Source organism: Anoplopoma fimbria, chromosome 24 (genome assembly GCF_027596085.1).
Source record: "Anoplopoma fimbria isolate UVic2021 breed Golden Eagle Sablefish chromosome 24, Afim_UVic_2022, whole genome shotgun sequence".
Classification (NCBI taxonomy): Eukaryota; Metazoa; Chordata; class Actinopteri; order Perciformes; family Anoplopomatidae; genus Anoplopoma; species Anoplopoma fimbria.
In genome coordinates, this window is record NC_072472.1 from 7353213 (window position 1) to 7376832 (window position 23620).

At 38.5% G+C, this 23620-nt stretch overlaps 1 protein-coding gene across 3 annotated transcripts in view; it reads right to left on the reverse strand.

Moving 5' to 3' along the window:
* cadm1a (cell adhesion molecule 1a) overlaps window positions 1–23620 on the reverse strand; it is a 357276-nt gene that overhangs the window by 82670 nt on the left and 250986 nt on the right. For all 3 annotated transcript variants that reach the window (XM_054626035.1, XM_054626033.1, XM_054626034.1), the window contains one exon: window positions 2489–2635. In XM_054626035.1, the coding sequence (XP_054482010.1) occupies window positions 2489–2635 (147 nt within the window). The remainder of the gene's footprint in view (window positions 1–2488; window positions 2636–23620) is intronic.

Here is a 23620-nt window from a genome sequence, read left to right on the forward strand (position 1 = left end):
CCATCCTGCTCTGAAATCTTCAAATACTTATGAAACATTATACTCAAAATCATGCTGTGTGACAACTTATAGCAAAAGTCATAGGGAGGATTTCAGGGTGGATGGTTTGGCGTCAGGGCTTCAGAACCAGAGTATGTGCTTAACGTCCTGCCTCCCTTGTTTAGTTCGGTTTGCTCTACTAAAAACTGTCTTTCATTATTATTTCCCCTTTACATCCTCAGTGTGGCCCAAAACATTGTGTTTATAGTCCTCGGGTTTGAAATGAATACAAACTGAGGTTTTACAGACTTTTTCGGTGTTCTATCCATATTTTAGGATTATTTACAGCTCTCAGCCACACAAGCCACACAACGCTCTGAAGCTTTACTGGCAACCAATAATAACTCACTCCAGCTCCCCATTTTTTCGGCATCGACTCCTTGCTCCTGGGAACAATGCAGGTCGACACCATTGCGAATACATTTGTTTTTTTTTTAAACAAACCGACTATGACTACTCCAGCATGCTGATGTAGCAGAACCCAACTTGCCACCTCTATTTAGACACAACAGGAACTCTGGTCAAGCCTATCCAATATGGGTGTTGTATGTTGTCTACCTTATTAACGAGTGATAATACCACCGCCTTTTTTTTTCTTATCTTATTTGATTTTCATTTAGTAAATATTTGTGCCTTTCCACTGTAAGGAGAGCCTAATTTTATGAAAAAAACTCTCCAGCTGTGAATTACTTCTTAAAGGTTAGGGAATTGTGTGTTTCTTCACAACCATATTTGCTAATGCTAATAACTTTTATATGAAGAGTGCTGGGAAACAAGCTGCTAAGAGCCCTATAAACTACACTAATGTAAAAGCCATAAATGAATCAAAGGTTCTGAGCTTTGTACATTACAACATAATGCCACTGGTTTATAGTGACAGAGGTCGACTATATTTTAAACTCAACATTTTACCCTCAGGGGCTCAAAAACATAATTAAAGAAACCAAAACCTGGCAAGACAGAGCAGAGAATATGTCCAGCTGAATGCAGCTAATTAGAGCTGTGACATGATAATTGGGCGGGATAAGAATAAACACAACAGGTCATTAAATATTCAGGGGCATGAGCTGCTTTTATTAAAGCAGACATGCTGAAAGTGAACCATGTTTGGTAGATTGTATTAACCTCATTCTGTATTAATCCTACAGCAGACATGTGGGTCAAACTTAATGCAGCTCCCGGAAGAAGTGCAAGTAATGTAAGAGAATATTAATCAATGTTCTACAGCTGTACTGCCGGCTCCAGTCACACGATTTGGTTAAACTACACATTTTATCATATTTGTCCGTTCATCAACTTTTCCGTCGAGCTGCGGCTTGACTACATTTTTACCAAATGCAAATGATATGTCAAATCTCGGTCTAATTTTATGACTGCCTGCAAAATGAACCAGTGGAACTGACATAAATAAATGCCTCACTGGGATTGATTTCCATGTCATCTGATCACATCAAACTGCTTCAGACTATAATTAAACGCATTCCATATCAATCACATAAAGACATGGCAGCGCTGAATGATTTCTCAGTTCGAAGCAGGCAGTGTCTACAACCAAGTACAGCCTACTTTATCCTCCGGCAGCCTCATAATAACCCCTTAGATGAGCTATGATGTTTTCCTAAACAGCTACAACTGTACTGTATATCAAGTGCAGGAAAGTAATCTGGAATGTTTAGTGAAGTTAGAACCTGGGCATACTTTACAGCCAAAGTTAAGTCTTTTAAGACTGCAATTGTGTTATCTTTTTTGCCATTGATCTTCCTATATAAGGAAACTTCATATTCTTTATGTTTATTCCTTTTTATTATTTTTCATAAATCATTACTCTTCTTCACCCTTTACGTCAATCTGTTTCTATCTCAAAAGTATTAAAAAGGGCCTGTGACCAAAACTCGCAACTCTAACGGATCTTCAAAGGTGTAAACATGTGATTGTGTCTGACTTAGTCTGAGGCAGTGTTTCTCTCAGTTTAATAATGGCCCGTCACACTTGGCCCGACAATGTTTTTAGGCTAATCAACAGTAGTCTGCCCGGGGGATGGAACTCTGTGGTTCAAGGAAGGCCTCTTGGTGTGGGAGGATCCCCTCCTGGGACATTGTAGTCTGACTTGATCAAATTTAGATCTGATGTTGACATGGTGATGAAAATGTTTGCTGAGGAGACGTAGTGTAGACTAGTGTTCTGAACTAACTGACCATGAATTAAAACTACTTATGGGAAACATAAGAGCTTACAGCAATAGTCCCATCAGCCTGTTAAATTCATACTGGTACCTCATTTTATTCTAGACTCTCAGTTGAAACATGAAGGAGGAAATAATTCGAATTGAAATTGGCTGCATTAGTGACGGCTTTGAATGAAACATGCACATTAATGGCTGTTTTCATCCGGTTGTTCACAACAACAGTACACAACATCACCCGGTAAGTAAAGACTGCATGACACTCACGTCTCATGTCTCTGAAGTAAATCGTCTGTCTGTTGGGGTTGAGCAGCTGGATAACGGAGTCGTCATTGTCTTTCACCCGACAGCTGATGATCGCCATCTCGCCCTCCACCACCGACACATTGTCCGTCACCAGGTTCTGACTCACCACTGGAAAAGACAAAGACAGGAACACATAGATTACCACAGGTGTATTGGAAAATGCACAAAAGAGTGAGGGAAAACCAAGGCAAGTGAAGACACCCACACAATACAAGTCTTTTTAAGTGCTTAAAAGACATATATTCCTACAAGGCACATCATTACAATGCTTTTGAGGTGTGTTAATGGAAACCAGGAGGGAGGTGTGAACAGAAATGATTAGCACACATGGGATTAAAAGAAAGAAGAGTGAAAACCTACGGAGTAAGGACAGACCTTTTTAACAAAAGACATTTTGACAGGTTCACATTAGGAAAAGCACAGGTGTAAATAATGAATTCATTGTTGCCAAATCCCATTTAGCTGCTTTGATTGCAGTTTCCTGGTATCTGCATGCATGCTCATGTTCACTTTCACTGAAACAGTTGAATAGAATAGAGCTATCGTTAGTGTTATCAGTAACACCTGTGCTTTTCCTACTATGGCTAGTCAAAATCTCTGCTGTGAGAAAGGCCTATAGTCCATCTATTTTTCCTGATCTGGACATAAAAGATGATTAAAAATAAGAAATGCCACCATATTCTATTATGCAACAGATGAAGACAAGCACTGCAGACAATGTTCTAGGACAGTTTGTTGTATACATATGCCCACTTCTCCTTTCTTTAGTAAGTGTTTTGGTTTAATATAACATTTAATTGGCTTTGGCCACCTGAAGCAGGTGGTAGATGAAAACCCTTTAATGCATGTCCACGGGAAATAAATGGAAAGGAGTGACCGGAGAAAGTCAACAAGCCTGTGGGCTGAGAAAAATTGGTCACGGCCGTCATTGGTCATCAGCTGCAACTCAGATTGCTACACTTCCTCGTTTCAAAAACAATATCTCTACCTGTAGAATGAAAAAAAATGGGATTCTTTCTAGCTCTTTGATTTGAAAAACTACAGTAATAACATATCAGACTTTGCTTTGGGGTGGATTCCATTGCTGCCGTCGATGCCAAGCCTTGAGCGGCTTTGGTTTATTTTAAATGATCGCTGGAAAACAAACACCTGGCAGCTTGCCAGTGGTGGCTGCTAGTTATCGGTCCCCAGTGTAATATTTTCATGGTGAGATGCAGCACGCATTCAAACACAGACAAGCTCTAGGCTACATGGAACCGTTGGACAAACACAAACAGGCAGTCAAAGTGAAAAGTCAAATCAACAAGTTTGGATAAAAGTAGCTGTATTTGAAATGTTTATGCTAATCAGTAACAGAGAAACAATAGACAACAATTCGGAAAACTCAGCAGCAAAATTACATCCGACAGAGCAGACAATCAGAAACACAGAATCACTTATTATTGAATAAGTATTAACACATTAACTTATATTACTTTTAACTAGCCTTTTATTGAACAAACTCCTACAAATGTGTCCCTAATGCCAGGATCAGACTACAAGACATCAGACTTAAAGGGGAACCAAATTAAACCGAGCACCTGCTTGGCTTTTTTCATGATGTCCAAAGGATTATGTACGTCAGAAAGCTTGTTGTAGATGTCTTCAAACTACCATATGCAAAAGAAGGCAAAAAAAAGATAATAAAAAATAAAAATCTAAGCGTCGTCCTCCCACCAGGGCCTCATGAGGCGTCCCAGACAGACCCAGATTTGGTTGTTTTCCACTTGACACATGTTATAAGATAAAACACCCCACGTATGCTAGCCTGCCACACCAGATTGTTTGTTACACAGCACCATGTGAGAAGCCGTCATTGGAAAACAGTTTCCACAAAATTCTTGGCATGTGATTGGATGATCCATCTGTCTATCACCGTTAATCACGGGTCATATTCATGATATTCATCAGATCTACGAAATATATGACCGAAGAAGAGCGAAATCACCTTTTACATCTTGAAAAACCTTCAGTGCTCTTCTTTAAACGAACCACGTCGGTTTTCAGACACAAGCGCATCTCTTAAAGATGGACAAGATGGAATCTTGTGTAATTTGTGATCCCGCGGTTCTCAAACGACACTGCAGCAACCCAGCTGCCGTGCAAGGCAACACATATGCCATATTGAGCAATTTCCAGCCTGATACTGTGTAATCTGAGAACCAGCCCTGGCATTTGATGCTCTCAGTAAAAGGTAAATACAGTCTCTGCTGCCCAGTGCTTCTTTTTATCATTGTTAATTTGGAAAAGCATAATATTGTACCATCATTCCACCTTATAAATATAACAGCTACTACAAACAGGTGGTTCAATTTGAGGCAACAACTTCCTAATAGAGTTGGGTGTTCAGGTAAATTACTTTTCATTATTTTTGAGACGCAAGGTTACATAAGTGTCATTGTCGACTGACAGTGTTACACCAGATCATATAAACACTGCAAAGCTTGCAACTGAGGTTAAGAGAAAATTTATGGATAAAGCCTTTGTAATCCCCCCCAACACTCTCCTCCTACATAGCTTCAAAAATAGCATCACAAATAACATCTTCTCAGAGAGGCTAAAAGGACCGACTCAGGGGCGGCAAAGGGGGGGGGGAGAAACTAAAAAGAACGCAGGAAACATCAACTTCTAATTTGCATGCCTCAGTTGTCAAGCACCTCTAAATATCCCTGCCATTTAGCAGACAAGGAGGATGAGGTGGGAAGAGAGAAATTGCATCCTCTGATGCTGACAGATAAGGAAAGACAGCTTAACAAACGAGATTCAAATGAGCATCCCTTGGTGGCCCAAACACAGCCCTAAATAAATGAACCTCTCCATCTTTAATATTCAAGACCGAGCCTCATTTTTGTCATGTGCAGAGGTGGGCGGTAAGGTGGGCATCTGGTTATGATAATACGCTAACATACTACAGAATGCATTTCAAGGCATCCTCTGAAGGTTACAAGGCAGCAGCAGGGTGATGCAATGTGTTGCTAAGTTGTGTTCTAAGTCAGGGGAGGGTGGGTCCGACGGACTTCAAGTGGCTGCTGCCATGTCAGCTGCTTAATTGTTTCTGTTGTGCTAAATAAACAACTCTGACAAGCTGAAAGATGGTACGGGGAGGCGGGTCGGCTTTACACTAATTAATGGCCCACAACAACAACCATGTGCAGACGGGGTCAGCTAGCACACTGTCAAAGGTGCATCAGGAAAAGCACTTCTAACGTTGTGCTGGGCGGATGCTGTTTAAAGCTGCAGCACAAAAGTTTTTTTTACATTTTCAGTTTTTCAGCGAGGTGTTTTGGAGTGCCACTTTTATAAACAAAAGAACAAAAAAAAGGGCTAAAGCTTGTAGCTGGACAGTGTGTCATTGTGTAACCTGTCGTCAATTGAATATGAACATACACAAACATGTTTTGCCTGAAAGGACCATACCAATGGTTTTACAGGTTTGAGAAATTGTACTTCTTTTATTATTACTAGTGGAAAAAAAAAAATCACTGCAGAATGAATGCTGTACATAATTCTTAGTTAAGAATATAAACATTGCAACCATACTGGTACAATTATATCACTAGGTGTTGCTCAATTATTGGTAATTGTGCTTTTTAAAAAATATATATACTATACTATAGTGTAGATTGAACATTATCATGTAATTTAACAATAATGATTGTGATCAAGTAATTTGTGCTGTTTATGGTCATTATTTTTAATTCTGAAGCCCTAACTTGCTCAGGTGTTTCTTCCTATTAAAATCAGAGATAGTTATTTGAGAATTAAGATAGCATGCCTTAATATATATTTGAAGCTGTGGACATTTACCACATTAAAGGACTAATAAACACATATATATTGTTTTTAATGTTTTTATACACGACCAGTCATCGATTTGTGTTCAATGTGACAATGACATACGGAACATGACGTGCTGTTAAGCTGGGTGGAGTAAAAGAGCGGTTAAAGAAAAAGAAAAAGTTATTCTTAAATGTAACCCAATGAGTTTATGACTACTTATGGTACTATGAAGAAATGTTTTGATTAATGGGTTCTTGTTCTGTCGACAATCTTCTGCTAGGGTGTGCACAAAGAAAACCATTATGTTTATCTGAGAAACAAGTATACGCCACAGGATACCTTCAATGATCTGACATGTTCTCGACATAGCAATCTGTCACAACCACGATCATATAAATATAGCTCTTGATTCAAAATAATGTCCGAATATTTCCTTGTGATCACAGAATAAATATTTCATGAGCGCGAGGGAACTGACAAATACAAGGTGAAGCTCTGTGTTGATGTTTTTAAATGCAAATGGCTGCATTCACTGTGTGTTTCTTCGAAAGCATGCGAGGGCTCTATGGAAGCTGCTTATAAGCCTTTTCGTGAGAGACAGTTCATCGTGACGTGTGACAAGTGTTGGTGCATCAAGTTTACCAACCGAGGTGCTCGGGGACAAAAAAAAAATACACAATACACTCCCTTCAAACAAAACACTCATATTGAAGCTTTCAGTGAGACACATTTAGTCGCAGCTGACAGGCCTGCACATCGTTTTGAGAACAGTAGAGGATAAACTCACAAAACCGAAATAGACAATATGTTAATGACACATCAGAGATGGTGGTCTAAGCTGCACTTTGTGCATTTTCTCCAAATGTTGAATTTGCCTTTTCCCCGTCATAAATGAGCTGCTGCATTCACACACAAACACAAAGGAACAATCACCATCCATTTGTCCACCGGACAGATGAAGAGACTGACAGTTGAGCAGCAGTCTGAGCAAACGGCTGAGGAAAGTAGAACATCCGATGGACAGTACTTTCAATGCCAACTAGTCAGAGGCGTCATGGAAAAGTCAGCAGGCACATGTCTAGCCCTGTCACTCATTCAGCAAAGCTTTGAAGTGCACATCTTTCTAATCTCCCAAGCAATATACTGCCTCGAGGGTGGGAACATTACCATACTCTTCATCAATCTAGACCAGGAAACTCTAGACTCTACGGTCAAGAAAAGGAATATGTCCCTGCTTTATTGACCTCCAATTCAAAGAGGCAAAACCCAGAGCAGCTGCTGGGAAATATTATTTGATTATAAGATAAGATAAGATAATCCTTTATTAGTCCCGCAGCGGGGAAATTTGCAGGCTTACAGCAGCGTAGAGTAAAGTGCACACAAGAGACATAGTAGAAGAAGACAAGATAAAAAATTAAAAAAATTAAAAATAAAATAAAACAAGTATTATAAATAAGCAATAAAATAACTGAAATATTATATTTACAGACAGAAACCCCCCCCCAACTATTTTAACTTTTTTAACTATTATTGCACAGTGTAATGTGTAATGTATTGCACAGGTTTTTATTGTCATGTTATTATTGTCATGTGGTCTGCTGGGAGCAGAGTTGGTTGTGCATAGGATAGCCTAATTGCTGGAGAGTTATTGTCCACTGACAATGACGTCACTTTTATCCAAAGCACACTTTACATGACTTTCTACATCCAGACTGTTCTGACTATTGTTCATTTCAGAATAACATGATGGAGTGATAATGAAGGAACACATTTAGTCTGTTAACACAATCATCACCCAGCATGCAGGGATTTTTGAAAACTGTTTAAATAGACTGCAAGTGATTTCCTGGATTATGCGATGTTGTAGTTTTAAAGTGTCTGCTGAACAGTAACCTTAAACATGAAGCACTTTTTTTTTCACAATATCCATGCTTTTTTTACTCTTTGTTTACTAAATCTACAGATCTGCACACCAATGGTTTCGATATCTCTACCAAAAAAGTATTTGGTAAAGTAAGTTTATAATCACAGTATATCACTGAAATAACATGAAACCAAAGGCTATATTAAAAGGTAACAAATGTAATACTTTGGAAAAGAATCAAAATATAGTAAAGTATACATGATGTGTAACAAAAGGGAAAAACACCAGTATCTTCCTTTACATACAGCTGTTATGCTTGAACTCTAAGTCGGATAATAAAAATAGACTGCGAGTGCTTTATTTTCTATTTTTCTTAAATATTGGGTAACTAAGAACAAAAAATATAAAATAGGTATGTGTTCCTTGCTAGCAATTTTCCCAAGTGCTGGATTTGTGGTTGTAAATGTAGCTTTCAAACAGCATAAGGCAAATATTGAGCAATTTCATGCTGTAGGCCTTTAAAGGCGTTTCTTGACAAATACAAATAGATTCTGTTAAAATTGTCAAAGTGTACATTTTAAGTTTTTTTCAAGTGTCATTCTCCTTTGGTATTTCCAACTTTTTTAACAATGGCAAGTAACATATTTGGCCCATGGCACTGAAAGGGGGGCTGAATTTCTGCCTTTGGCCATCCATGTCAAGAAGTCGAAGCAGCCAATCCCAGATTAAAGTTGTCAGACAATGACACTCCACATCGCTCCGTAACAAAGCTAGCCTGAGGCCCAGATTCACTAAGGCTGCAATGGAGGGAGAGAAAACGCCATGTTCCATTTGCCTCGGCTAACAGCCACATGTTCCCATTTGATTCAATAAAAAGTGCATGCATAATAAGTTAGGTCACACAGATGGCCACCGTGACAGTGAGGAAGATTTTCATCAGGAAATCAAACCCACTGTCACACTGACATCAATTTTATTGGTAGATTTTGTTTTGTTGACATCAAATTGCTCGCACACAGGATTGAAGGATAAAAGGGTTGATGAAAATATTAAATATTAATCCAGGCATCGGTCTGTCAATGTGTCTCCCTGTAGTGTTATTAGTCGTAATAGCACTAGTATTGTATATTTTATAAGTTCTACTGGTAGACGTACATTTATTCATACCCTTTCTCATCAAGGAACATGATGCAACATTGCGCAATCTTATATAGTATAGTATTTCCTTAATTGCCGTACTTAACATTTGCGTGCCATTCTGCTCTCTGCACCGCTTGTGATCACACAACCTATCGAGAGATATAAATTTATTTTGACATTTCAAGAGTGCACTGAACAGCATACAATCATTTTCTCCTATTTTGATGGTGTTTCTCCTGCCGATAGAATAACAAATCTTTGCCGGAGTGTTTATGTGTGTGCGTTGGTGTGTGTGTGTGTGTGATTTTACCAATGTCTGATTGCAGTCAGTCTGGTCTGATTGCATGATTTCTCAGATGTGTGTGAGCTGGTCTGATTGTGTGTCTACAAGTACAGCGTTATTACAGATCACAGGGATTCTATACCACAATAATGGCTACAGGCTATGCAACCCAATGATGCAGTTGATATGGAAATTGTACTCACATTGCTAAAAATAAGTCCACAAGGACAACAAACACGAGCGGTTGGACGATCAAATTAAGGTTTGTCAAACTTATTTGCAAGAGAAAACAAAGGTGAATGTTAAAAGTATCACTTAAACTATGTATTGTAAACACTGTTTAAACACATTCTCACTTCTCAAAAAAATACGGACGCTTGGCCGGCGCTTCCAAACTATGATCCTCTAGGTACCCTCTAATGTCGTTTTTTGACGTTAAGAATGGCGTGTCAACATCCGCCGTTACACTCATAGTGTCCTTTCAAATAAAAATGTCGTCCTCACAGTATATTAGGTTTAGGCAGACTAAACTTCTCAGTTGGGGCTAGAAAAGGATTGATCTGGATGGAGCGTCGCAGCCAGCTCGTGACTGCTGCTTCTGATTGTGGTTTTTAAATTACACATATTTGTCAGCTGTGTCTAAACACGAGCAGACATGCCAACACACAACTAGACAGACAGACATAGAGAGAGAGAGAGAGAGAGAGAGAAAGAGAGAGAGACATACAAACAGAGGAGCAGAATAACTTGTCTCCTCGTGTGAACAGCCTCGCTACTGGTCGCTTGACAATTGACAGGACGGCGCCTCCGTGCCCAGTGTGAACGAGGCATATGAGGGCAGTTGGGTACTTTATACTACATGATTTGCTCTGAGCGTCTGATAATGACTCAGGTGGGTTTACAGTTAGTTAAAAGCCCATCATTGCGTAGCATACAAACACTAAAGGGCGCACCCTTGCGTTGGAATCAATGGAGTGAGAATTTGTTGACAGTTTATGGAACAACTTCCTGGTTTATCTTTGACCAACCAAGCTTGTTGTTCTGTGTCTCTTTGTAGTTGTTTTGTGTCTATTTGTAGCCCTTTTTCCAAGAAGTCCTGAGTCTCTGTTTTGCATCTGTTTGTAGCTGTTTTGATCTTTTTGTAGTCATTTTCTGTTTCTGTTTCTTGGTGCCGTGTTCTCAGATCTCAGCACTTATACTATTATAACTGAGAGAACCGATGGCCAGGGCTAAGACGATAGGACGAAATGCACAACAATTGTCCCATGTGTCAACCAAAGCAGAAATCAATTACTTTCCTTTTTAAAATAGGTTTGATACACGAGATGACTGCAAACCGTCAACTTCAATCATGATCTCTGAGAACAGAACAACCCTTCAAACAAGCTGCCTGCCATGTGAACGCTGTGACAGCTAGAGGCAGCCGAGGAAAAGGTCAAGATCCTTGTATGGCCTGACCACTTCAAACAGCAGAATCCCTCTTGTTGAGGTTTTGAAGGAGACAGATCAGTTCAACTGTGTGTAGGCTGTTCAGAGGGAAGCTCCGAGATATGACACACAGTATTTGTGGCATGGGATCCCATTGGTCAGTTGAAGTTTCCGACTATGTATCTAGGGGCTTGTTGCTTTCAGTGGTTGTTATTAATATACAGAAATGACACAGCATGCTAGTAGTGTAAGGCTGCCTAGCTGTGCAAAGGGAATTATCCAAAATGAGATGATAACCAGATGAATCAATATGTGTGTCTTAAAATAAAATAAAATGTTTCATGTTTTGATATAAAAATAACAAAAAAATGTTCAATCACAGTCTAAATGGAACACCTTTGTGTGTACAAATGTTGCACATAACATTCACAGCTGCAGAAATCAACAAAGCATTTTATCTGTTTTCCATCACCCATAAATATCTTTTTTGCAGCTATTACCTGTTAAAAGATTTATACATTTTGTTGAGTAACTACAGAGGTGCTCACGAATTGGGATTGTTCCATTATTGATGTTTTGTGTGCTCTATAATGTGTTTAGGAGGTTTTCTGAGCAGTGAATGGTTTTACAGAGCCCTCATGGGTGGCACATTACAATGCATCATACAATGACTGTTTAGCATTTTGTCATTAACTGAAAATAAACAGCTGCAGTTGTTGTCAAATTCATAATCCTGAGCGGAGTAAATTAATACTGACAACAATGGGGCCATTACAGAGGTGATTGAACATTTTCACATTGGGGTGGCCTTGAAGTTTTAAAGGGTTTGTTTTATAGTGTAACATTGTGTTTTGATTTTCAGTTAAACATACTGGAGTTCCCTCAGTCAAAGATAAACCAATCCAAGTTTCTTTTTTACAGTTGGAAAAAAAAGATGTCTTCATGAAGAGTTTTTAAGTATAAAAATATTTTTAACTTGTGAATCCAATGATTTACTATGACTAATTATGAGCGCATCTTTTCTCGTGGTGGCAGCAGGGCGCTTCTGTAACCCTCTGACTGAGCCTTCAAAGGAGTGAAATAACAAATTACTTTTTCCACCATATTAAATAATACATGTGAAGCACCTTCAAAGAGTCATCTTTTAGAATAAGCTACACATCCATCAATGGGAGCCTTACTCGTACATCTGCCAATGTTTGTTGCTCTAAAGTTGTAATGAAGATTCATTTTCAGTGTCAATATCCTCTTCTCCAGTCTGACATTGCATTATTCAACCACATAATCCATAATAGACCAAAGCTAAAGCTGGTGATAGTAGAAAACCCCCTTTGAGATTCATTGAAATGTGAGATAATGCATCTGACTGAATTCCTAATAAACTGCTGAGCTTTAAAGTGCCATAGAAATACAAAGCACCTTGAGATCCAGATGGGTCACCATTATGGCAGATATATATAAAGCTCCTAAAGTATGTTCTCTCTGCCACAAATACAACTTCAGACCTAATAGCTTCAGAAACTGTAGCACAAATTTAGAGATTGTCTGATCGAAAACTACAAAGCAAAAACCAAAGTATTAGAGATATTGACAAGATGATGATAATGACCAATGATCAATAAAGTTATTGCATGAATGTTTGCATAAAATGACGCATGTGCAAGCTGCGATTGTGGTGACGGTTATCTCTGACCAATCAGTTTGGTCTGAGTTTTAACTCCACCTTCTGGTATCGGTTCAGTTCGCTTAGAACCTTGACCGAGATGGTACCCCAAAAAGTACCAGGTACCAGGTACTGTTCACAACTTTTTTTAATGTAAAACCAGAGGAAGAGCTAGTCGAGCTGAGTAGAGCCGTGCCGTACCTTGCATTTGGAAATGCAGCATCAGTTGTGGAGCTATTACAGTCAGGACCAGCTACCCTTAAAGTCCTGCCAATTGTTTGACTTTGAATAAAATAACTTTTCATTGTTGTAACTTACATTTATAAAAGCATCAGCAAAAATCCTAAATACCTCCCACAGCCATATTCCAAAACCCCCACCCCTAAAGACACACACACCCACACACACACACACACACACCCACACACACACACACACACACACACACACACACACACACACACACACACTCGCACTTACACACACTGTACCTCTCCCACTGATGCTCTGTGGATTTGTGACATTATGTAAGAACGGGGTGTGAAGAGCTTTATAGGGTGTTACATGCTTGCAGTGAGCATGTAAGTGGCTTTTGTGCTACCACTGCTGCTGTATGCTGCACAAAAAGCCTTTATCTCTCGCTGGGCCTAATGAGTGCAAAGCAAATTTCGACAATGCCAGTAAATATAAAAGGAGGAGGATTTTACAGCTTTATGCGTTCTGCAATGCTGTGGTTTGTTTACAATAATATGGAATAAAAATACGAAAACCAGCAATCCCGTTCATCTATTCATTTGCATGTTAAACCATATGTCTAACCACTTTATGCTGCATGTTTGTTTCGTGTTTTCTCCAGACAATTTTGCAGCTATTTAAGAGCCGGTACTGCATGATATGCAAACGTTTATTTCAAGCATTGCTGCTTCATGGAAATAATCCGATTAGATAACGGAGGCTGCAATGCCTGGAGTCAAAATATGCATGTCAGTTAAGTCCAGTGTTACTATAATGTAAATGAGTCTTTTGAAAAAGAAAAGGCAATTATAGAGTAATTATTGATAAATATGCAACAGCTGTTCCAAAATTGATTTTAGAGTGTTGTTCCAAACATGTAACTAAATGGATGCTAGGAGGAATTCCTCACAGATGGTAGCAGCAGTTAAAAGTTTGTAACCCGAAAAATAAGAAATATCTTGATATAAGAGTTATTGTTTCTGTAAGTCGACTTAGTAAAGCTGCGTCGATCCGGCCATTTTCCTGTCATCCAATAAGATGTCCCTGTTCTGGACCCATTTGATACACGGAGCAAATTGGAGATGTGGGAGGGGATTCAGATATTTTGAACCAGGTTCAGGTTCATCCCCTTGGGGACCTGAATGTGCTCGGTTCATAACAAACTGCCACTTATATTTTGAAAAAATAAATTATAACCTAGTGGCATCAGATGAATGAGAGGTCGAGGGTCCAAGAATGCATTTGAGATTCATCCCTTGGGTTCCACAAATATTCAGAGAAATCCGACTGACAATTTTTCAAGATACCGTGTCATGTACATGTGCACTATTGAGGTTAATGTTACCAATTCTGAAATAATAGATGATGATGTGATCTCTTTTGCAATAAATTAATGCATTTGATTGTGTTATATTTTCCATGAAATGTCAGCTGCTGCTGCTTAAGCTTCAGATTCGTTTACATGCTCTCTGGCTCTCCAAAAGCCACTTAACATCTAGAGCACATGCTGTCTGAAATGCAGAAAGCAGTACTGCAGCTCAGAAAGCTTTGCAATGAAATCTCCTGATACAGTGGGTAAATGTCATGATCATTTCACTGGTGACTCTTAACATAAATTAGCAGCACTTTAAAGGGCCAGTGTGTATGATGTCTGGGATCTATTGGTAGAAATATGACATTCATAAATATGTTTTGATGAGTGAATAAGCACCTGAAACTTAAATTTGTTGTGTTTTTGTAAGTATAGGATGAGCTCTTTATATCTACATAGGGAGAAGGTCCTCTTCATAGAGTCCACCATGTTGCACCGCCATGTTTCTACAGTAGCCCTGAACGGACAAACCAACACTGGATTTAGTGTGAGTCTTTCACATTTTTACGTTGGGTGAAGGCCATGAACCATATTTCGCCAGCACCCGTGAGCAGGGAGGGGTGAGCGGAGCGGTAAGTGGCAATCGCTGTGTAGTTTCATCTTCAATTTAAACTTAAAAAGCCGATCTGAAACCCTTGATGGGTTGAGTGTTATTAACATTAACATTTTTATGGTTTTGAAATAGTTTAAAGTGTAGTTTTAAGTTCCCCCCTAGATACGTTTTGAAAGTATGTAAAAAAAACTTGGGTATGATGAATATTTTGTATAACATGGTTTTCCTGCATAAAAAGTAAAAAAATAAAAATAAATGCTGGTTGCGGTAGGTTGAAAGTTGAAATAACAGTGCTCATCAAGATGGCAGCTTCATGACTGGCTTGCAATCTGCAGCTATCATTTTGGCATTTGCTCTGTTTTCTCTGTGGGAGGAAACTTAGGAAAGACTCAGCCATACGTGTTTGACCCAAATGAGGAGTCTGTTGGGCACCAAAATCTGCACACATCAGACCGGCACATAGGATTACCACGCAAAACATCACGGTCACAACCCTTTTTGCGGGATAGAAAACCGAAGATTATTTGTTGAGTCTGCATTTACGTATGAGACACCGATTGCCTTTAAAATTCTGTGATTTACTAAATCTAGCTGGCCTGGTGTATATTTGAATATCAGATCTTAGGGAAGTGCACAGACATCTCTTCTCTTCGGTAGAAGAATTGAAAAACACCTCTCTAGTGATACAAGTCAGTATAGTCAAGGTCGGACATTTCAGGGAACATAAAAATAATAAAAACACCCTTCATATAGTTGCAATATAGACTTTGAATAAATATATATATATATATATATATAATATATATATATATATATATATATATATATATATATATATATATAAGTTCTATATTGCAACTGTAAGTTTTTCTGAAAGTTAATGTAATTTGTCCTGAAAAGAAAACTTGGCCTCATCAAGCTAAATTTCCCCGTCAGGATGTATAACTTCCTCCACTCATCTCCTACAGTGTAGTTACATAAACCAGGTGCATCACTTTACATATGATCTCCTACAAATTAACATCTAAAGCAGGCTTTTCCTCCCTTCTCTTCCCCTCTCTACCTCACCGTCCTCCCGCCTTTCATGCCCCTCTTTGCTCAGAGGAGACAGAGGGGGAGGTATCGTGCTGGATTCAAATAAAGAGATCGAGAAGTAAACAGAGGAGCGGCGAGGGAGGCAGGGAGGGCAGGAGGGAGGGATGGATGGAACGCGGCTGCTGGTTGGTGTCGCTAATGATGAGGAAAATGGAGGGTCATGTGGGAGCCATGGCTGGATGGAGAGGGAGGGAGTTGGTGTAGTATAAAGAGTCAAGATCACTTGAGTGGTGGGCGGATGCTTTGTGTGTGTGTGTGTGCGTGCACGTGTGTGTGTGTGTGTGTGTGTCATCCTGCAGAGTTCTCTCTCTCTTTCTCCACCTGCTCAAGTCGTGTGCGTTGACATGTGCTTAGACTACAGGGTGGCGGTACATGCCTTTACTTGTGCGAGTCAAACCAGGTTATCCATGAGCGAGAATGTGTGTGTGTGTGTGTGTGTGTGTGTGTGTGTGTGTGTGTGTGTGTGTGTGTGTGTGTGTGTGTGTGTGTGTGTGTGTGTGAGTGCAGTGTGTATGTAAGAGTGGAGGGGCGGCAGCCAAGTGATTAATGCGTCAGAGAGGCAGCTGTGGTCTGGGCTCACTCATTTGGAAATATCTTTCAGGGAAGAAAGACGGGGCGGGAGAGCTTTGAGAAGGGTGGGGTGGGGGGAGGGTGGGGTGGCGGTGGTGTGGCGCTTCTACATCACTTGCCAGATAAACAAAAAGTGAGCTGAGAGCCTTTACCGGGGTCGAACGGGGCGGCGAAGGAGAGAGGGAGAATTAGAGAACGGGGGGGGGGGGGGGGGGTAGAGGGCACTGCAGCATCCTCTTGTCCTCTAACATATCAGGACTCATTAGCGTCTCCTTTCAGCGTCAACATGTCTTCAACTCACAAAAATAAAACAAGCGCTTCCTAATAACCATCATTAATAACTAGTACATTGATAGGTAATTAAACTTAAATGAATAGTTATTTTAATGTTTACAAAAACTGAATTCATAATCAATAGTGGTTACTTATTATTGGTAATGCTATTATTGTTGTTATTTTATCATTAGTTTAATATGGAAATAGCTTGTTTATAAATTATAAATTCTATCAGCTGATAAGAGATGATACAACAATTACATTCTGATTACATAAGTCAATTATTTACTAGGAGTTTATTGTTGCATACATTATTACATTGTTGTACCGTAATAAGCATCTATAATTACCAAATGATTTGTAAACCTTTAAGAAATTGTATGTAAATATCTATAAACATTACAGATACAGAAGGACCAGAAACCATTCATTAATTATTGAAAAAGTATCATCAATTTATCTCAATAATGTTTATAGATGCTTTACTTTATTTATAAACTATTTAACAATATATAATAACGATTAGATGCAACTTTATAAAAGCTAACCAGGTAATGTTTATAGATGGTTTACAAACCAATCATTAACCATGAATAATAATAATAATAATAATAATAATAATAATAATAATAATAATAATTATCTTTATTTATATAGCACATTTCATACAGACTATGTAGCTCAAAGTGCTGTACATTTGAAAAATAAAAAGTAAAAGTAAAAAAATAGATAAATAAAAATAGTAACAGAATAACATGTTGGTACAGAGCAACAACTAGTGCAGTCCAGAAAATGTAAGCATATGAATAAAACTGAAAAACATATTGACATAGTGTTACATATATTTATCAGTCTATCTATGTAATATAATTAGATGTTTTATGTTAGACTTCTTTAAGGTTTAGGAATCATTTATCATATACAAATACTTTATATGGCACATCAAATGGTATAATGTGTGAAACGCTGAATTTCAGAAAGATCATTTAGCTCAACTGCTAGATATGTTTGTGGCGGATTGTAAAATCTGTAATGGATCCTAAAACTTTAATTCTTTCTGAAAAACGGGGCTCATTTCACATTTGGTAACTAAACGAGCTGTTTAAGTCTGGCTCAAATTTACTGAACTGTAAACTATCAAAGATATTTCCACAGTAGCACGTGAGGCATTTACCTCTTTGCTGCGTGCACACAATGCTTATTAGACAATGCTCTACCTGAAGAAAAACAAGGAGTGCAGGTGGGAAAACTCTTGCAGGGTTTCTGTGCATCCTGACTCAACCCTTTTTAAAAAGTCGAGCGAGTCGTGTGGATTTTATGTTGAGTCAGGCAGCTGCAGAACAGCGTGAGAAGGCAGCGAGGGGATATCTCACAATCATCTCCTGACACACGCAGGGCGAAGCAGGTTTACTCCTCAGGGGCAACGACAGGTGACAAACAACTGATGACGAAGGTGTCTGTCTAAGAGAGAGCTCAGCAATGCAGTCTATCTGTCAGACAAACAGCACCTGACATCCAGCGTGTGACGCAAATATATGACTAATAAGAAGTGTGACTACTTGAAAAGGCAATTAAAAATAAATTAAATTGAGATGAACAACTCAAATTAGGTAAAAAAAAAAAAGAAACGTGTGATATTTGTTCTTTCCTTTCAGTCAGTGTAATTTCACATGTATCTTATATATATATATATTACTGTTAACACCTTTTTAGCTTGGTAGCAGCAGATATGTCACTAATTAACAGGTTTATTGCAGATAAATGGAAGTTACATGGATGTTTTTACCTTATTAGCTTGGTACTGTACATTGACACGGAGTTTACTTTTTGTATCAACACGTTGTTGACAGTTGCAGGCACCCACTCGGTGATATAATTGGACATTTTTTGACTCCATGAGTCGATGTGGAGTGCACTATTAGTACCATCTCCTTTGGGAAAGAGGCACACTTTTATAGCCTGACTGTACATCACATTCACACCAAACTGGAGATGTCAGAGGCGTTTCAAAACTAACGAAGCACTGATCCGAAGCTTACAACGAGCTGACGAACTGACTTCACCAAACCGACGAATATCAGAATTGCAATGGACAAAAAGTAGACTCCATGGCAGTGTGGATTACACTTTAGAAGGAGGCTGCCCCACAATTTGGGACACGGCAATAAAATAGCCTTGGTCTATCGCAAGGGGAAGGATTCTGAGGTTGGCTTTGGTCAAAAATCCACAGATATTTTTTTTTCATTCCCAGTCCGTCTCTTTTGTAGCTCCTGTGTGACTCCCACGTTCTTTTTCTTACAGAACATTTCATCTAACACAGTGCAGTGCTGCCTCTCTCTTTACTGATCCGCTCTCCTACAGCTGTGTTTTGGATACCGCTTGTGCTAACTGCACATTTCCCGCTGCTGCTACAATTGTAAAGCTTTTTCCTGGCCAAGCACAGTAAGGCTTTTTTTTTTTTTTTTTTTTTTTTGGGTGTGCAGCAGCTACAGCAAATGATGTGGTATTTTTTGCTCCGAACACTCAAATACTAATCTGTTGTATGTGCCATGATAGAAACATGATTCGGGGCTTTTCTGCCAGTGGATCAGGTTTTGGAGAGGAAAGCATGTTCCATGGCTTGACATCTGGAAGATGCTGACATCATTCCCGATCCATTCCAATTCACATTCTCATTTAGTCATTTTCGTCATATGGAGTATCTATGCTGTAATTTTATTTAGTTTTGTTATTGTGTACACACAACATATATAACATGTCTATCCATCCAAGGTGTTGCTCTTTCTGAGGTTCTTTCCATTTATCCCCATTACAGAGCATTTGGGTGTTGCTCTTTCCTTATCTGAACCTTATCTGAAACTTATCTGAAACGTGTCAAAGAACAGAAGGTGTTGTATGCTGTACACCTGAAGGAGCAATCTAAAGTAAATCAGTTGCATGTGCTCATTTACCGATCTGAAGTTTGTTTATTTTGCTCTTGACTGGCAGTATAAATCACTAAGGTAATCTGATTTGAGAGAAATTTTCATATTTTTAAACCATAAAAGTAAAAAACAAATGGATTATTTATGTGATAAAACCGAACCAAAGTCCTGTACTAAAGCTAGCTTTTGGTGTAGCCATCGATAGCGCACTCGTCACTCAGGGGCAAGTCGTCCCAGTGCTTTCTGGGCAAATCGTCAAATGGGACAATTTGGTTGAAAATAAGAATATGCTATGTAGCTAATGTCCGTGACAACATTTAAACTTTGCTGAGTTAGCAGTTTGGTTAATTCATATTGCATTAAGTTTTGAATTGTAAGTTAAAAACGTAATTTGTTATTCGTTTACACTTTTTCTAGTAAGAGTGTTGTTTGGTCCGCGTGTTCTTATTCTGTCTTGCCCGCGGTAGCCTATTTATTTACTTCCAAAGGTTGTTCATGATTTTTTTCATGCAATGACACTGATGAAGCCCTTGTATTTGAAACATCTGGCTAAATGATTTCAGACTTTTAAGTGCATAATGAGTTTGGAAAGCCTCTACTTTAAATGTTCCTATTTATTGAAAAATCTATTTTGACAATTTACCACTTACCCGGTGCTTGGGTTACTTGTCACAAATCAACATTCTGTACTTAACTAATGAATAACTAAAATGAGAAGTAAAATCTAATGATTTCACATTGGTTAACAATAATTCATTTCTTAATTTAATATGGAAAATGAGTGACTGTGATGTACTGAGACCGAAAAATTGAAAAGTGAAAGCAAACTCTCAGATTGTAAAGCACCTTGTGGCACATTTGTGATTTGTGGTATTGGGCTATGAATATAAACATTTACTTGACTAGAAAAACCTTCAGCTCATCAGGCCCCTGAATGCAGTGTATGCATCATGGCTCTGACCAAACAGTAAAATACAGAGAAACAGCACAAGTGACATGCTGTTTCTGTGACTCTTTGATTTTGGCGGCAACACTTAAAATTAGAGTTAAGGGGTTAATAATTGAACAGTACAGATTAAACACTAATTGTGATGGCAAGAGAGCACCTGTCAGTTAAGTTTGTGTATATGAATGAATATTAACATGCTCTAACCAGGATAAATGTAAACTCCACAAGACACTAATAGTCCTACTACACCTTGGAAAAAGTATGAACTATAAAAAATGACATTTGGCAGTCTCAGGAGACATGGCTAATGATGGAGTAAAGAATGTCAGTGGGTGTGATCCCTCCACTTATTTAGACACTGGTATGCCTGTTGACTAAACTCAGGACACCGCCAGCTGTAACTGCAGTTATAGAGGTTTTTGGAATGAATGCAGCATCAGCTAACACTTTTGATATGCAAATCAAAGGAACTGTGATTCAGAAAACAGCATGTGGATGAACATCGGCAACAGAAGAGGCTATGAGCTTTTTATTTATTTAAGGTCCACTTAGGAATAAACAATAAAGCCAGAGGCCTGGAACAGTGCCATAAAATCTACCAACATGGTCATTAGTGTACAAAGATCTTACTGCGGGATGATACAAAAACAGTGAGCTAAAATAGGTTAAAAAGTACAGAAAAGCTGCAAATATCTGTGATAATTATTTGCAGGTTCTGCACAATGAGGCAACCCTATCACATTAAATGTATATAATCATTTTATTCAAGTCTATTTGAAGCAATGGTGATCCAGCAGCTCGAAAAAGCTGCAGTTTAAGACACATCGGGTTGAGGTCTGTTGGGTTTTCTGATTTTGTCCGTAGTTGCTGGCATGCAGCTGTGAGAAACAGTCAATACTCTGTCAATAACAGTTTGGTTCGCTGCTCTTTTCTATGTACAGTCAATCACTTTCTCACTACCAACTTGTAAAATACCGCCACTTGGTCAATGCATCTTGGAGTCCGATACTGATGCATGGAGGCACCCTTTAACGTCTTTATGTGATGCACTGGGCTTTCAACTAACTGTGAACCCACCTGTGTCCTTATTAGATGGTCAGAGCAACTGACGTAGTATCACTCCGTAGTCACAGTCAAGTAAACATCAAGAACTGATCTTTTCCTATTAGTAGTTTGATTGCCTAACTTCCTGAGAAGGCAGAGCAATCTAAAGTAAATCAGTTGCATGTGCTCATTTACCGATCTGAAGTTTGTTTATTTTGCTCTTGACTGGCAGTATAAATCACTAAGGTAATCTGATTTGAGAGAAATTTTCATATATTTAAACCATAAAAGTAAAAAACAAATGGATTATTTATGTGATAAAACTGAACCAAAGTCCTGTACTAAAGCTAGCTTTTGGTGTAGCCATCGATAGCGCACTCGTCACTCAGGGGCAAGTCGTCCCAGTGCTTTCTGGGCAAATCGTCAAATGGGACAATTTGGTTGAAAATAAGAATATGCTATGTAGCTAATTTGACAACATTTAAACTTTGCTGAGTTAGCAGTTTGGTTAATTCATATTGCATTAAGTTTTGAATTGTAACTTAAAAACGTAATTTGTTATTCGTTTACACTTTTTCTAGTAAGAGTGTTGTAAGGAGTTTTTCTCCAGAAGACACTGTTTAAGTAAGTAAACAAGTATCCTGACATGTCCAAAACTGATGCTAGATTGGTACCTAAAGCGTCATAGTTTGAAGCTTAGGGCCATTCACGAAGCCTCCGTATTTGAAAAGTTTTTAGTAAGAATGTGTGGGTAGAGTAAGTTTACTTAAACTTTTGTTTTTCTTGGGGCCTTCTTTGCTCTAGTTCAACTTCTCCCACTATTTGTGGGGTAGCTTCCACAACAGTGGCCATAATGCTACCATTCTGCTGCAATAGGAATCTCACACATATATGACCACTTTGACAATATGTGTCCTGCTAATTCAAAACAACTGGAGGATTGTTTTTTATCATTTAATTAGTTACAATTTGGGGTACATAAGTAATTCCTTAGTGACATCACAGATAAAAAAAACATTCATTCAGATTTTTTGAGTTTGGTGTCAAAAAACACTATACCAACACACTGTAGATGTTAGAATACTGTACAAATGTCACTGATATAATATTCCATTGTCAGTTATATTATCAGCATATAGTTAGGTGTCACCATGCAGTCAGAAGGCTCCCCTCATATCACCCCAGGAATATATTTCAGCCTGTTTCGAATGCTGTTCTTTTGAAATAGGTTGGAACATTCTAATAACGCCAATGATATTTTTATCGACTTACTCCAGATAACAAAGTTCTTAGAACTCTTTTGTAGGCAGAGATGACTTCATGTGCATTCTGATTAGCACCTTCGAAGTGCAGGCTGCACACAGTCGTTTATTATTTCCTGACGATTTAATTAGGACAAATAATTGAATCATTACTAAATTACCCTCTATTGAGAAATTACATATTATTAGTTTGCTAATCAAATAATACATATTTAATACTACCCCATACTGTATATATCAGGATGGATGTTGAATTATCCAAAACTATGATTAACAACCCCAAAAACCTGATTTAATTTAACCATAATTAATCATCTTCCATTTTCAATTGACACAAGCATTGCCTCAGACAGCCTAGAGGAGAAATCTGTACACTTTCCCTTATTTACTTCCTCTCTTTAGAAGCATTAGGGCCAAATCTTGGCCTGTGGTGTTGCTGCTTGCAGATTTCATAGGAACAGCCCATACCAACAACTTCACTGTCATCACTGCACTTAGTCAGGTCTTGAGCAATACACCTGCCATAACATAGTTGCAACCGAAATCGCAGCTACTCACGGTCAGAAAAAAACTATTAAATTCTCTCTGGTTCAGAAAAAATACCAGAGGCAGAATTA